Here is a 15016-nt window from a genome sequence, read left to right on the forward strand (position 1 = left end):
ATCCATTGGCCATTGGTACGGGGAACAAGGAAGCTATGGCACTACATATGCTGACTGGGCTGTCAGAGCCATTTCCCCATTAACAGCCAGTGGCACAGAGATTCAGACTTTGTGCCTGTAGCAGCTCATCATCCATCCATCCAGCTGCACCCTTTTAGGACTGTGCTTCCACCACAGGCTTACACTCTCCCGTGGACTCCCATATACATGTGAGGCTTTTATATTTTGTAAGTTTTCATCTTTAACTTTTCTTTGTAAATAAACCTTCTTGGAACTTACTACACCAGAGTGGTCGCGCTGTCTCCCTCCTTCCCCCTCTCTTTGTTATCACAGATGTTAGAGTGGTATAAGTCCTAAGATAGTTGGTCAGAGCAAACAGCAGAAGAGCTAGCAGATTAGGCACAGACAAACAGATCTTAAACCAGAAGTCAATGTCCAAGACAGACCAATCTATGTATAGTAGAGCCAGAAGGAGCACTAAATACACATTTTGTGTGTCCAAAAATGATTTTATTGGTCCAGTAAATGCCAAAATCATAACAAAAGGTATCCAACATGTTTTTGGGGCAACATCCCCCCCCCCCCCCCCCACACACCTATCAGGGCTTTAGAAATTCCCACAGTATATATTAGACTTAATGCTAGATTCTTTAGTATATCAATCAGAACCAAAAGAGCAAACAGTAAAGGAGTGCCTGTGTCAAACAGCAGGGCAGCATGATCATGTTGAAATGAGTTAGTTGTCTTTTTTTATCCTTTTGCCACTTGTTGAACCAATAAAATACTTTTTGGGTTTTCAAAATGCTAAAATGCTTTTTTTGTGGCTGAAATATATAAAGATTTCTCAGTGGCCCTCTATCTCTAGGCAGACCCTAAGTTTGTGAAAACCAGCTAAACATAGGCCTTCTGGCTCATAAAAGCATTTCTTACTGGTTAAGGATTTGTATTAAGCGCCTCGCTGTCACTTCTACCCTGACAGAGCAATGATTGACAACCAGGGATAACAAGCTAAGTACAAAGGCAGTCTGAACAGTTTGCAGGAATAATTCAGCACATGAAATATGCAAAATCATACAGACCTGAATCCAGGGTATGAACGGGACAGTTAACTCCTTGATTGGGCACGGGCTGCATGTCCAGCAATCTACTTAAGCACCCTGATTAGGTCAGGTGTGCATTTAAGAGTCCTGGGCTATAGTGCTGAGTAATAACCAGCAGATGGCAAATGCTCCAAAATAATCACTGTGTTCTTGTACATGAAAAAAAGAGCTGCTGCTGTGACCTATGTTTCCTTTCCAGTCTGTGACCCACACTCTCCTGAGTTTTTGTGAGATGGACAGGTCATACAGTATATCTTTCTAAATGAGGTCATCACAAGAAAGAATAAGGCCAGTTTCTTTATCTCCTGATTCTTTAACCACTTTACTACCGGAGGATTTTGCTGGCTTACGTCCAGGCCACTTTTTGCGAATTCGGCACTGTGCGACTTTAACTGACAAATCGGTCATGCAACGCCGTACCCAAACAAAATTTACGTCCTTTTTTTCCCACAAACGGAGCTTTCTTTTGTTGGTATTTGATCACCTGTGCGATTTTCATTTCGTGCGATATTAATAAAAAAATGCGTCAATTTTGAAAAAATTACAATATTTTTCTACTTTGACAGTTAGAAAATATCCAATATATTCAATTTTTGTCATATATTTAGGCCAAAATGTATTTAGCTACATGTCTTTGACAAAAAAATTCTCAATGAGCTTATTTTTAACCGCTTTATGACCGGAAGGTTTTACCCCATTCCTGACCAGGCCATATTTTGCGATTCGGTACTGCGTTATTTTAACGGACAATTGCGTGGTCATGCAACGCTGTACCCAAATTAAATTTGTCCTTTTTTCCCCACAAATAGAGCTTTCTTTTGGCGGTATTTGATCACCTGTTACTTTTTGCGCTATAAACAAAAAAAAAGAGCGACAATTTTGAAAAAATAATAATATTTTTCACATTTTTTTATATGAAATTTCCCCCCAAAAAAATTTAAAAATCTAAATTTTTTATCATTTTAGGCCAATTTGTTTTCTGCTACATATCTTTGGTAAAAAAAATCGCAATAAGCGTATTTTAATTGGTTTGCGCAAAAGTTATCGCAGCTACTAACTACTGGAAATTGATGTCATTTTTATTGTTTTTTTTTTAACTAGTAATGGCGGCCATCTGCGATTTTTTTTTGCGGGACTGCGACATTGCGGCGGACAGATCGGACCCTTGACTTACATTTTTGACAATTTGGGGGTACCAGTGTCATTACTACAGTAATCAGTGCTTTTATTGGTGATCAAGGGGTTAATGTATGCCTGGTGCTTACTGACGTGTGTGGGGGGAGGGGACTGAGTGACACATGGACAGATCGCAGGTTCAGCTATACTGAACCCTACAATCTGACCCTGCCTGTCACTTAGGAGATCCGCCCGCTTTGTTTACACAAGCGGGCGGATTTCCACAATCGATCACCGATGATCAGGGAAGAGCAGCGGTGATCACCGCCGCTCCTCCCCTTGCCCGACTCCCGCTGTAACTGAATACAGCGGAAGGGGGGCCACCGGCGGCGCGCGCGCCACCCACAAGGGGAGGAGTCCAGCGACGTGTGTCTACGTCGCTGAACGGGAACGAGCCACTCTGCTGCAGTACAGTCAATGTGACTGGTCGGCAAGTGGTTAAACTTTTACTTGATAAACTAAATGGATAGACTGACTTTACTCCCTTATTAGGACTTATTTACACTAGGCACATTGCTGTGCATTTTTTAGTATTTTGCAATGCAGTAAAATACATTGACAAATGGAGTCTATTATTTTCTTTTTGGAAAAGGCAACCAGTATTATTATTATCTAAGATTTATATAGTAAATACAGTTTGCACAGCACTTTACAATATAAAGAAAGTCAGTATATTTACAATGCAATTATTGGCAAGAGGGTTGGGGGCCCCTTCCCAATCTAAAGGGAAGGGGAAGTGATACAAAAGGTAGGATGGGAAAATAAAGGCTCAGTTGTTGGGTAGAGGTGACATAGGCTTTCCTGAAGAGATACTTTTTCGAAGATTGTTAAAGGCAGACGAAGTAGGATATAGAGAAAACAGGTGTCATGACTAAGGACTAACGTCTAAAACGCGTAGGCTGTTTTTACAGCATTGTACATGTCTTTTTAATAAGGGAATACTATTTTTTGGATGTCATCCTGAGTGCTGACCATCCCTTTCCTTATCACAGTAGGATATAGCTAGCTAGTACTGCTTTGGCAAACAGTCCCATATATTGCCTTTGTGCTGTGTTGCCCTTGGTGGTCTCATTCAAGGATCATTTGGTAATGCAACTTATGTTAGAATAGATGACAACTCACAATACCAAGCACGTTATGTTGTAATCAAAATCTTATTCATCTACATTTTTTTCAGGTACATCTATTGCTGATCTTGGTCTTGGTAACGTAACTGTGATTTGTTTTTCTCTCTGTTAGCGTCAAGTGAAGCTCAGTCACTGTTCAGTAAACCCTACATAACCTTTACAGGTTTAATCCATAGCTGCATATTTTTATGCAGAGTCAGGATGTTAAATGAGACATCCCATCTGCAGCAGACTCTCCGATAACACTGCCATACTGCAACATTATCCATAGAGCTTAGTCATGCATGCAGGATGCTTATTCTTAAGTCATGGCTGGAAAGCTTTTACATTCATCCCTGTAAGCTATATTTATTGGCAGCAGGAGCAAGTCTGTAGGCCTTAGAAGTTCAAAATCATCATAATTCATTGGGATCAAGCATTTCAAATGTCAAAATGTGTAGCAGTCCTTAACCACTTTCCGACCGCCCCATGCAGATATATTGTGGCAGGGCGGTTCGGCTGCTCAAAATCATGTATGTCTACGTGATTTTGTGCACGCGGTCTTGGCGGCGAATGCGCGCCCCCAGAGCCACGCTCCCGCTGTGTTTAGACACAGCAGGAGTCAGGCAGCAAGAGGAGCGGCGGCGATCGCCGCTGGCCTCCCGCAATCATCAGAGAAACTGACAGAAGACCCGCCTACTTATGTAAACAAAGCAGGCGAGTCTTCTGTCACACAGGCAGAGAGAGATCAGCTAAGCTGAAACCCCGATCTCTCTGTGCCTGTCACAGAACCCCTCCCCCCCACAGTCAGTAAGCACAGTTAGGCATATATTAACCCCTTTGATCCCCCCCAGTGTTAACCCCTTCCCTGCCAGTGTCATTTATACAGTAACGGTGCATATTATTTAGCACTGATCACTGTATTAATGTTACTGGTCCCCAAAAAGTGTCAAAAATGTCAGTTAGGGGTCCGATCTGTCTGCCGCAATGTCGCAGTCCCGCTAGAAATCGCTGATCGCCACCATTACTAATAATAAAAAAAAAAAGGTCTAAAAATCAATCCCGTAGTTTGTAAATGCTATAACTTTTGTGCAAACCAATTAAAATACGCTTTTTGGGATTTTTTTTTTACCAAAAATATGTAGCAGAATACAAAACTCATAAAAAAATTTGATTTTTTAAATTTTTTTTATTGGAAATGTTTTAGGACATCAATTGTATTTGGGTAAAGTTTAGCACGACCGCGGAATTTTTCGTTAAAGTAACGCAGTGCCGAATCCCAAAAAATGGCCTGGTCATTAAGGGGGTAAAACCTTCCAGAGCTGAAGTGGTTAAAGTGGAACTACACTGCATCTGAGCACCATGAACCAAATACGTTATTTAATTCATTTTTAATATTCAAAGCAAACTCACACGTTCATCCATACTTGAGAAAACCCCTCTTTTCCCTTCTCCTCCTGAAGTCTCCTGAGATGTATGACATCATTTGCCTAGGCCCAGAAACCAGGAATGTAGAAGAAATGTAAAGACAAGTTTAAAACAAGTAAATATGATATACTTTCCTATCTATTTACTAATGTTAGCAGCATAAAGATTAAAAATAGTCAATGTAGATTGAGGGAGTGAAGTTCCACTTTAACATAAATCAAGAATTAATACAGATTTTTTTTTTCCACTTGATTGTTTCTGATACTTTTTTGTAAGCAATTTGACCATCAAAATCTATTCTACATGTTGGAAGAGGAAAAGCTGATCAGATTTCGTCACTTCATCTAATTACCAACAGTCAAATCTTGAATGGGGTGCATGGAAAGTGTAAAATATAGAGTTGTTCATCCACAATGAGTTGCAGTTTGTTAAGGTCCAAGGATCACTGCAGTCTTATTCCCAATTTTGCCAGTGGCCCATGTGTAGGGAAGGCTTTAATTCCCTTTCCTCTATAAGAAAGCATATTCATTGAAGCAAGATATTAATTGATTGTGAAGCAAAGATATTTTCCAGCATATCACATGGCTCAATCACAAGTGAATTGTTTCATATTGGCACCACGTTCTTGTCTTGTATATTACACGTTTATCCATGAGAAATATCTTATGAAAATTATGTAATTTGTGTCTGATGGCCATTTTTATTTTAGGTTTATAAACTTTTAATATTTTATTTAATTTCTATAAAATCTGCAATTTTAAAAATTAAATGTTTCATATTGGCAACTAGTTCTGGTCACAGCCACTGTCTTTTTATATTACACATTTATCCATTAATTTTACAAGAAATATCTAATGACAATTATGGAATTTATGTCTGATGGCTAAGTTTATTTTAAATGTATAAACTTTTAATCTTTTATTTAATTTCTATCAAATCTGCAATTTGAAAAATAAATTGTTCCATATTGGCACCACGTTCTCGTCACATCAGCTGTCTTTATATATTACACATTTTTTACATGAATTTTACAAGGAATATCTTATGAAAATAATGGAATTTAAGTCTGATGGCCAATTTTATTTAAGTTTATAAACTTTAATATTTTATTTAATTCCTATAAAATCTGCAATTTTAAAAATGAAATGTTTCATATTGGCACCACGTTCTTGTCACACTGTCTTTATATACTACACATTTATGTATGATACATTTTTTTGATATGGGTGGAAAGTATTAAAACCTCTGTCAAGTTTTTATAGCTGTCTGTAGATCTGGTATGGAAATTTGCGTCTCTCTATTTCTCCTTTGACTATTGACTCACTAGGACTAAAAGGGAAAGCACAAAATTTTGAGTTGTCACCAGAGGCGGTTTGCAGGAGAATATCCCAGCGGGAATACTCACTCCAGTGACAATTGTAAAGTGATTTACCTCCCATGGGAGAGATTTCCTGTTACTGTTGGGTGTAATGTGCAGGATAGAAAGAGGGATGTCTCCCTAATAGGATATAGATGGCAAAAAAAAAAAAAAAAAATCACGGGTGGTTTTGACCATTCTTTACTGTATAGAAAATAAAAAATAAAGTTTTGGATATATTTTAATACAGGATACATCAATGATATTCAGTTTGTTAAGCATTCTGGGCTTTCTGGTATGAAAGCCTAGTACCATTTGCTTGAAAGCACCCAGTGTGACACTGCTACGATGGTACTTTCTGATAGGAGAGAGAGGGGTTCCGTCCTTTGTGAGCCAACTGTACCCTATGTAGTCTGATCTCCCTGGGTTTCAGGTTTGTTGCAGCTTTTCTTTAGAACTCATCACCTTCTGGCTGCAATTAAAAATTTAAATTAAAACTTAACAAAACACAATTATCGAAGAATCTTTATAAATTTCCATGTTTTTATGTCATCTTTGTTTGCTGCAATGAAATGAAAAGTAATTAAAAAATAACATTCCATTTTCTACTTTTTTTCATTTTGCACTACTAGGTGAGCAAACTTGAAAGAGAGAAAAACCAGGAGATCCGACAGATTCGAGAGCACGAGCAGCATAAAAACATTGTTATTGTGACTGAGCTAAAGGCCAAGTTGCACGAGGAGAAAATGAAGGAGCTGCAAGCTGTACGGGAAGCCCTCTTGAGGCAGCACGAGTCTGAACTCATCCGGGTGATAAAGATCAAAGACAGTGAAAATCAGAGGCTGCAAGCGGTGGTCAACGCGCTCCGAGATGCCGCCCCGGAAAAAGTCAAAACTGTTCTGTACAATGAGGCCAGGGAGGAGGCCAAGAAAAGTTTTGAATCTGAGAAAATCAAAATGCAGCAGGAGATCTTTGAGCTAAAAGGAGCCAAAAAACAAGTGGAGGAAGCCTTGACTGTAGTGATGCAGGCTGATAAGATGAAGGCTGCAGAAATCCGAAGTGTTTTCCATTTACATCAAGAGGAGATCTCTAAAATTAAGCGGGAATGTGAGCGAGAAATCAGAAGGCTGGTATGTGCGGAGATTATGTTTTTTTATTTAGATATCCTTTTAAGTATTTTAATTCCTTGACACCACACATGTAGGGATATTCTGTATAAACTGGTAAAAAAGAGTTGTGTTATGTCTAGCCAATCAGAATTCAATTGTTCATTTTCAGTTTAGTTTGAAAACGGAAAGTTAAAGTGTATGTAAAGCCAATTTTTTTATCATTTGGAATAGAGCAGGCGATGGTCGAAAACCACAAGTTTTTTTGCCATATTTCCCATTGAGTAGATTTCCCGTTACTTCTTGACCTGTAGACACAACAGAAGGAAAGAGGAAGGAGAAACCCCTCCAAAGTGAGAGAAATCCATTTTTAGTTTGCAGCCAGTCTCCCCATTGAAAGATTTCCCTTCTTATCCTGTTCTGCTGGCAACCCAACATTTTGGATTTTTCCTCCCTTTCAGTCCCCCAACAATGATCATCAGGACAATTAGAGAGGGTAAATCTCACCATAGGGGACATGGACCACAATAAAAAACTGGAATAGGTTCTAAGGCTCCATGTACACGGGATGTTGTAAATGGCCATTTAGGAGCAGTTGGGCGTTTTTTTCAGTAGCCCCTGAACCCACCTACATGTTATCTTATCTGTCCATGTACACAGGGTCGTTTACAGTCATTTGCAGGCAGTTGAGTTCAGGGACGTTTTTTGGAAAGCAATTATTTGCGTTCAAACGTGTTTTTCCCGGTGTTTCAAATGCAAAAACGCAACCGAACGCGGCTGAACGTGACCGAACGCGATGACCCGCGTTTAGCGCTCTCGTTTTTCCATTTTAAAGGGGAATGATTTTTTTGACCTCTAGGAACGGTTCTAAATGCAAACACCCGCTAAACACCCGCTAAACGCAGGTGCAAACGCGACCTAATGGACGTTTTATACCTCCTAAAAATTCCAGCGTTCAAAGGGACTTTTAACAACGTCCCGTGTACATGAAGGTTAACTCTTTTTACTAAATTTAAAACCCAAAAAATTGCTTTTTAGCTCTAGATACACTTTTTAGGAGAACTTCAGGAAAAGTACAAATCTACTTACACTTATACTTTATAACATATTGGGCCCAGTGCAGAAGCATAAGCCTATCTCAGATGCTGGAGTGGATGTAATGAAAAGAGACTCTTCAATTAGCAAAATGGAACTTTTGTTAAAATCAGCCATACACGTTTCTATTTTTCCCACAGGGTGACTGAGAGAAAAATGAGTTGATTCCTCTATTCACACACAAGCTTGGTACACACTATACAGTTTTTTTTTCATTCAGCCCAACGGACTGATTGAAAAAAAATAGTAGACAAATTACTATACTAACTGTACTAGGAGATGTTAGTACAGCAATCTCCCATGCTGTGCTATTGTGTTCTGACAGGGGACTGCCCCCCCCCCGCCATTGGCTGCCAGTGCTGATCAGTTTCCCAGCATGCCCGTTCGACAGAAGCTGGTCATGAGACCAGCTTCTGTCAAACAGGAGGCTGCACACACGGGCTGAAAGTTGGCCGGTTCCTGCCAAACCGACCATTTTTGGCCGATTATTGGCCCATGTGTACCCAGCATAAAAGCATGGATGGAAGAGTCTCCACTGCTGGCTATTGTGCTGCCTATCAGATGCAGTCACTGCTCAGCCAATAATTTTCCACCCAACTCAGTTGTTTTTAAAAAAAATACTTTTTGAGCCAGGTGGAGCTTGCAAGACCACCCATGACTCAGCTTCCAACTGATTCAGCAGAAATTGGACAGAATTTGAGCCGATTTTGGCCAGCCTCAGCTTTAGTGAATGAGTTGAAGCTATGTTCACTTTGAAAACCTAACCTCAAAGTTCATCAGAAAATTTTGTCACTTGGCAAACACATTGATAAAGTTTTTAAATGTGAAAAGAAATTGTGCTCAACTGTTATTACAAAATTACATTGGAAGACTGTTTTGACAACTGCTTGTTATGGGAAGCTTTCTTAATTTTTAATTCATTTTTTTCAACTCTCATTCACAATTCACCAATCTAATCTATTAAATTGGTGCTTTTAAAGTAAAAAGTCTACTTTATTTGCCTTTGTCACTGTCAGGATTATCCAAAATCTACCCAAAATATAGATTAGACTTGGTTATTTGTAATGGTAACTATTTGTGAGATTGTTACTTTGATATCATTTTTCTGCTGTGTTTGTTTTTTTCTTGTACCACTTAAACATTGTGATGTCTGTATCATCATGTATTGAACAGGTATAGTCCTTCATAGAAGTGCAGATACCCACTAGAGAACTTCAGCTGGCAATAAGAGATTTTGGGCTTCTGGTGTGTCCCTGCACCTCAAAGGAGGAATGGACTACCTCTGGGGTGTGCCTGCCCTCAATGTTTATTGCTATATATATATGTCCCGAAATAGGAGCTCTGTTAGACTAGAGTAAGGGGCAACACTTTGCAGGGGTGACTTTGTATGACAGTTTGGCTTCATATATATTTGCAGATATACAGTATGTAACAAAAAACTCGGTTTTTACCATACCTTGTTAAGACAGCTCAGATGTTCTTGGGGAAATTTTTACTAGGGAATTTCTTTATTGTATTTTGTATTATATTATTCTGTGGATTGCATTGCCCATGTTCACCTTACTTGTGCTAAGTACAAATTGATCAGAGTGGTTGCCATGTTACGATATTACTTTTCACATAAACTACATTCTATCTTTCAGTTTATAGTTTAACTATAGAGTATGAACATTTAATAGTCAGGACTAACATACCTTAACCACTTCAGCCCCGGAAGGTTCTACCCTCTTAATGACCAGGCCATTTATTGCAATACGGCACTGCCAATTTAAGGGCATAATGTTATCTGCCCTGGTGTGACTACCTATGAGGGTCTAATTTGACATACTTCAGAAAGCATTTTTTCACTGGTATACCTGGAGAGTGAGCTGGTCTGAGGATAGGAGACACCACCCACAATGGTGTATTTTGGTTTTGTGCTGCCCTAGGCAAGACTAAAATTGGGCACCCCCCCCCCTCCAAAGTAAATTTGCCCCACTCCTTCCTTAACGGATGTGACTCCCTCCAAAATTGAAGTCAAGTCCCAGCGTGAGCTCCTGAGATCTCACGAGAGGGGGGGGGGGGGGTTGTGAGAGAGAGAGAGGGGGGTGGGTGAGAGAGAGGGGGGTGGGTGAGGGAGAGAGAGAGGGGGGTGGGTGAGGGAGGGAGAGAGAGGGGGGGATGAGAGAGAAAGGAGGGTGAGAGAGAGAGAGAGGGGGGTGAGAGAGAGAGAGAGAGAGAGGGGGTGAGTGAGAGAAAGAGGGGGGTGAGAGTGAGAGAGAGAGAGGGATGAGAGAGAGAGAGTGGGTGAGAGAGGCAGCTCTAGCAACCAGTGGCCAATAGAGTCTCAGGTGGAGGGGGGGCGGCTTTTTGCTGCCCCCCTGCAAAGTGCCGCCTTAGGCCTGGGCCTTGTTGGCCTAGGCCAAAATACAGCACTAACCACCCATGCTGTTGATCGTCACACCCTGGGGCTAATTATCATTGGAGCTGGTGTGGATCTCTATCATGGGGATCTACACATTCTGGTAAGCTGCCACACTATTGGGTGATCGGTGAAGGCGTCTCTGTTATTCAACCAGCACACATGAATGGGACTTTCTTTCTGAGGGGTTCATTATTATTTTATTATATATATTTAGGCAGTTTCATTTCATTATTGGATCCTACGTGTATATGATCTAATAAGCCACTCCTTAAAGCTTGACTAACTTTTTTTGTTTTTTTTTTGGTTTGGTTTTATATATTGAGCGCATAGCCCAAGGGCTTTAGCTTTGACCCTGATTCACAGAAATGTGCTCTTGTGAAATTAAACATGTTTATTAGGTAGATGAGGAATTCTTAATCACAAGCTTGTCAAATTTGGAAAGCCATATTTGTATGTCCTGCAAGCATGCTTTTTTTTTTTTTGTTGTTTTGGATAGATTGTGGAAGAATTATTACCCCTGTCAGGTTTTTATTGCTATCTGGAGCTCCATTAGAACGATTTATTTTCAGTTTCTGTTCCACTGACAATGTTTTATCAGACAGAAAGTGAGGTGAACTTTGCAACAGGGATACAGACAGAAACAAAAAATTATTTTCTTTAGGCTGCATTCACACCTGTGAAATGTACACAAAATGTGCGCCATTCATTGCTAATGGCAATCCAAATGCGGCAAGACACGCGGTTTGGCATGAAAAAAAAAATGCGTTAAAATGCACAGCTAAGGCCTCATGCACACTGGGCTTAAAAAACACTATTTTTGTCAGTCTGTAAATGCACCTTTGTGTTAGCCTATGTGTCCATACACATGTAGGTGTTTACAGGAATAATATAGGAGGAGCATTTACAGCCTGGAAAAAAACCCGCATTTAGGAGAGGAGCTGAAAAGAGGAAAAAACACTGAACGAGCAACACCAAGCGTTTGCTTTACTCCTCACCAGAATGCCAGAACTACTGGCAGAAGAAAAGCTGCTTAATAAACGCTCCTAAAGCCACATATTGCACATGTGTTTAGACACTTACAGGTGTTTTTGAGCATTAATGCATTCCAATGTCCAGTTAATATTCTGGCCAATAGAATCCAGTAATTCTTCAAATACTTTACGCCCCCTAAACCCGTGTGCTTTAGGTGTGTTTTTTTATAAAGCAGCTTTTCTCCTGCCAGCAGTTCTGGCGTTCAGAGGAGCAGAGTAAAATTCCCATGTGCATTAGGCCTAGACACAAAAAGCTCAAAAAGATACTTAAACTTCTTTGCTACATTTGTCGGGCAGCCCAGTGAAATGAATGGGTTGCCCCAGGGTTGCTGGTAAGGGGGTAGCACTGCCCTCTTGTACGTGGCTCTGGCCCCATGAGTTCAGCAGGGGGGCCCGGGCAGCCTTATGGTGCAGAAGCTTCATTGAAGTGGTAGGGGAGCTCAATTACTGGAACTAATCCCCCTGTGCCCCCCCCTACATTGTAGCCAGCTCCTCCTCTTCTCCCTCCCACCGGCTATTGGCTGCTGCAGGTGAAGCCACAGGAGCTTTGGTTCCAGTAATTGTACAACCTGCTTCTCTACCACTCTTATCACCCTCCTTTATGATTCACCCCCCCCCCACTGCAGATCATTCCTGTGTTCATTCAAAAACAAATGCATAGTAAGTACTTCCTGATCATTCATTCTGCAGCTGCGGCTGCAGTGAAATGATTGGGGACCTGTGTCCTCATTCTCTTTCTTTGTCTTAAAACTGAGACATAATTTTAACATTTAAAATGTAAAATAATTAAATAACTACTTAGGCCTTGTTCGGGTAGGGGGGCCTGTCAGGCAGGCTGCATTGGGCCCCATGATCCCTAACAGAAGCCCTGGGCTGCCCTATAAGCAAAGTGGGACATGCTAGATCAGGGGTGCCAAACATTGCAGGCCGCATCAGCATTATGATTGCCCTCAAAGGGCCAGTTGTAGCTGTAAGACTACATGTCCAGAGCAACCCCCCCCCCCCTTTATCAGATGTCAAGAGCTCACCCTCCCTTACATCACAGTGCTGCCCCCTTACTTTTTGCTGCTGGTGAAAAGAAACTGGGGGCTGATCTGAGAAGCTGAAAGTGCAGGGCCTGGAGGAGGACCATAAGAGGGCTGGAGTAAGCTGACTGTTAAGACCAGTGGAGGCAGAGAAGAGGGGCCGCTGTGGCTGCCAAGAGGTTCAGGATCTCCTCTCCTGCAGAATGCTGGGACAAGGTGGGGCAGAGATGAGGGAGGTGCTGCACCTGCAGAAGAGATGCAGGGGCCACATGAAATGGCCTGGAGGGCCAGATTCAGCCCGCGGGCCCTGTGTTTGACACGTGTGCGTTAGATACTGTGAATGAAGGCTTAGTGGTATAAGGAAAAGCATCAAACCCCCTCTCAGACTTTTTATATCTGTCTGTTTTTTGTTTTCTTTCCCTTTGTTGCAGATTTACTTTCACTTCCTGTCTAAGGAAAATGTTGTCAGCAGGAAAGGAAGTGAGGGTAAATCACTATAACAGAGTCTCAGATAGCATTAAAGACCTGACAGGAGTTCTGTCAGATGGTCCCCTGGTGGAACTCCAGGAGATATTCAGTAAAATGTGTGTGGCAGGTAACTGTAAGGGGTAAATGTCCTTTCTTCCATGGCATTCTTACTAATGGGCCATACACACTATAAGATTTTCTGAAGGCTTTTTCCTTTAGGTTTACCAAAACCATATAATATGAGGTCAAACCTAAACACTTTCAATTTGTATGCAATCTGGCAGGCCCTTGCACTACATAGAAAAGGTAAATCTGAAGGAAAAAGTCTTCAGAAAATCTTATAGTGTGTATGGCCCTTAAGACAGAATTGAAAATTCAGCTGGCAACACGGCGGTACCAATACTTGAAAACCTACATGTGCAGACCTCCCAACCTTTTGAGATGGGAATGAGCAAAAGTATTTAGGCATAGGACACACCCCCTGCCACGCCCCTTAAAGAATTATAAAAAACAATGTTATGTTTTAAACCCACAAGTGCTTTTTCACCCTGATTGAAAAAGGCTTTTCTAGAGAATATTAACTACCCATTGACACTAGCTGCACGCTGAAATGATCCACAGCTAGGATCTGTTGTATGCTAGCCGTGGGGCTCCACTCCGCTCCTTTGCACTCTGACATCACACGTCGGGCTCAGACACCTCCTTCCCCAGATCCCTCCCCCACCAGCGCCACCCCAACACACTGTAGAGGGCACTCAGATGGTCTCGGCCGATCCGGACCAAAACTGCGAGCATCACTTGTCCCTTGCAATTACTGGCAGTGGAAACCTGGCCATTTTTTACTGGCTACCAGTAAAATATATTGATAATTGGCAACTCTGGTGGCTTATACTTTATCTCATCACATAAGTTTTTTTCCCTTTATTTTCAACTGGTGATCCTGCAAATACCACACCTAGGGTAGCAACACTCACTAACAGTATTATATATATTGAGGATCAGCATTGTCACCCTAGAACAGGACTACAGAACACCTCCCCCTCTTTGGTTCTCCATAATATAGAGGGAGGTGTCTGCATTCCAGAGAGAGAGACCTAAGAATATTGTTAACTGATAATAAGAGTGCAGCACAACAGTCAGAGATCTGGCAGAATCAACAGGTATCTTTTTAACAAATATAAAAAAAACACATACTGAACAGATTAAAAGGGAGCCAATAAGTTTATTGTAAAGCCTCGTACACACGTACCGATTGTCGGCCGTAAATATTCGGCCGACGACCGATGGCCGATTGTAGGCTTGTTAGTATGATGCTTCCGACAGTCGTGCAAGTATTAAAATTTTTGTTGGCCAACACCAGAACGGCCGATTGTTCACCAGTCAATACAGAATTCGGCCGACAATCAGCAGATTTGCAAGACTGGGCATGCTCAGAGAAGAAAAAACACAGGGAAAGTTAACCATCACATGACATCACTTCTGCAGTCGGGGGACAAAATTCTTGTGCAGTCTTTTGCACTTTTCAGCGGACAGGACATCCCTGGACAAAAGATGGCCGATCGGTCGGCCGACGATCGGTACGTGTGTACGAGGCATTAGAGTTCACTTTAAGCAGTTAGGTATGGTCAATGTAATAACTAATCTTGTTTGCCTCTAGTGGTTAATCCATGATTCCCCCTACTATTTAAAGTGCGTGCAAAACCTAAAAATGAACTTATTT

At 41.2% G+C, this 15016-nt stretch overlaps 1 protein-coding gene across 1 annotated transcript in view; it reads left to right on the top strand.

Moving 5' to 3' along the window:
- JAKMIP3 (Janus kinase and microtubule interacting protein 3) overlaps positions 1-15016 on the top strand; it is a 197766-nt gene that overhangs the window by 58874 nt on the left and 123876 nt on the right. The window contains exon 3 of the mRNA XM_082267585.1: positions 6800-7297. Coding sequence (XP_082123711.1) covers positions 6800-7297 — 498 coding nt within the window. The remainder of the gene's footprint in view (positions 1-6799; positions 7298-15016) is intronic.

This window comes from Pelophylax lessonae, assembly GCF_965119305.1.
Source record: "Pelophylax lessonae genome assembly, chromosome: 9".
NCBI classification, from domain to species: Eukaryota; Metazoa; Chordata; class Amphibia; order Anura; family Ranidae; genus Pelophylax; species Pelophylax lessonae.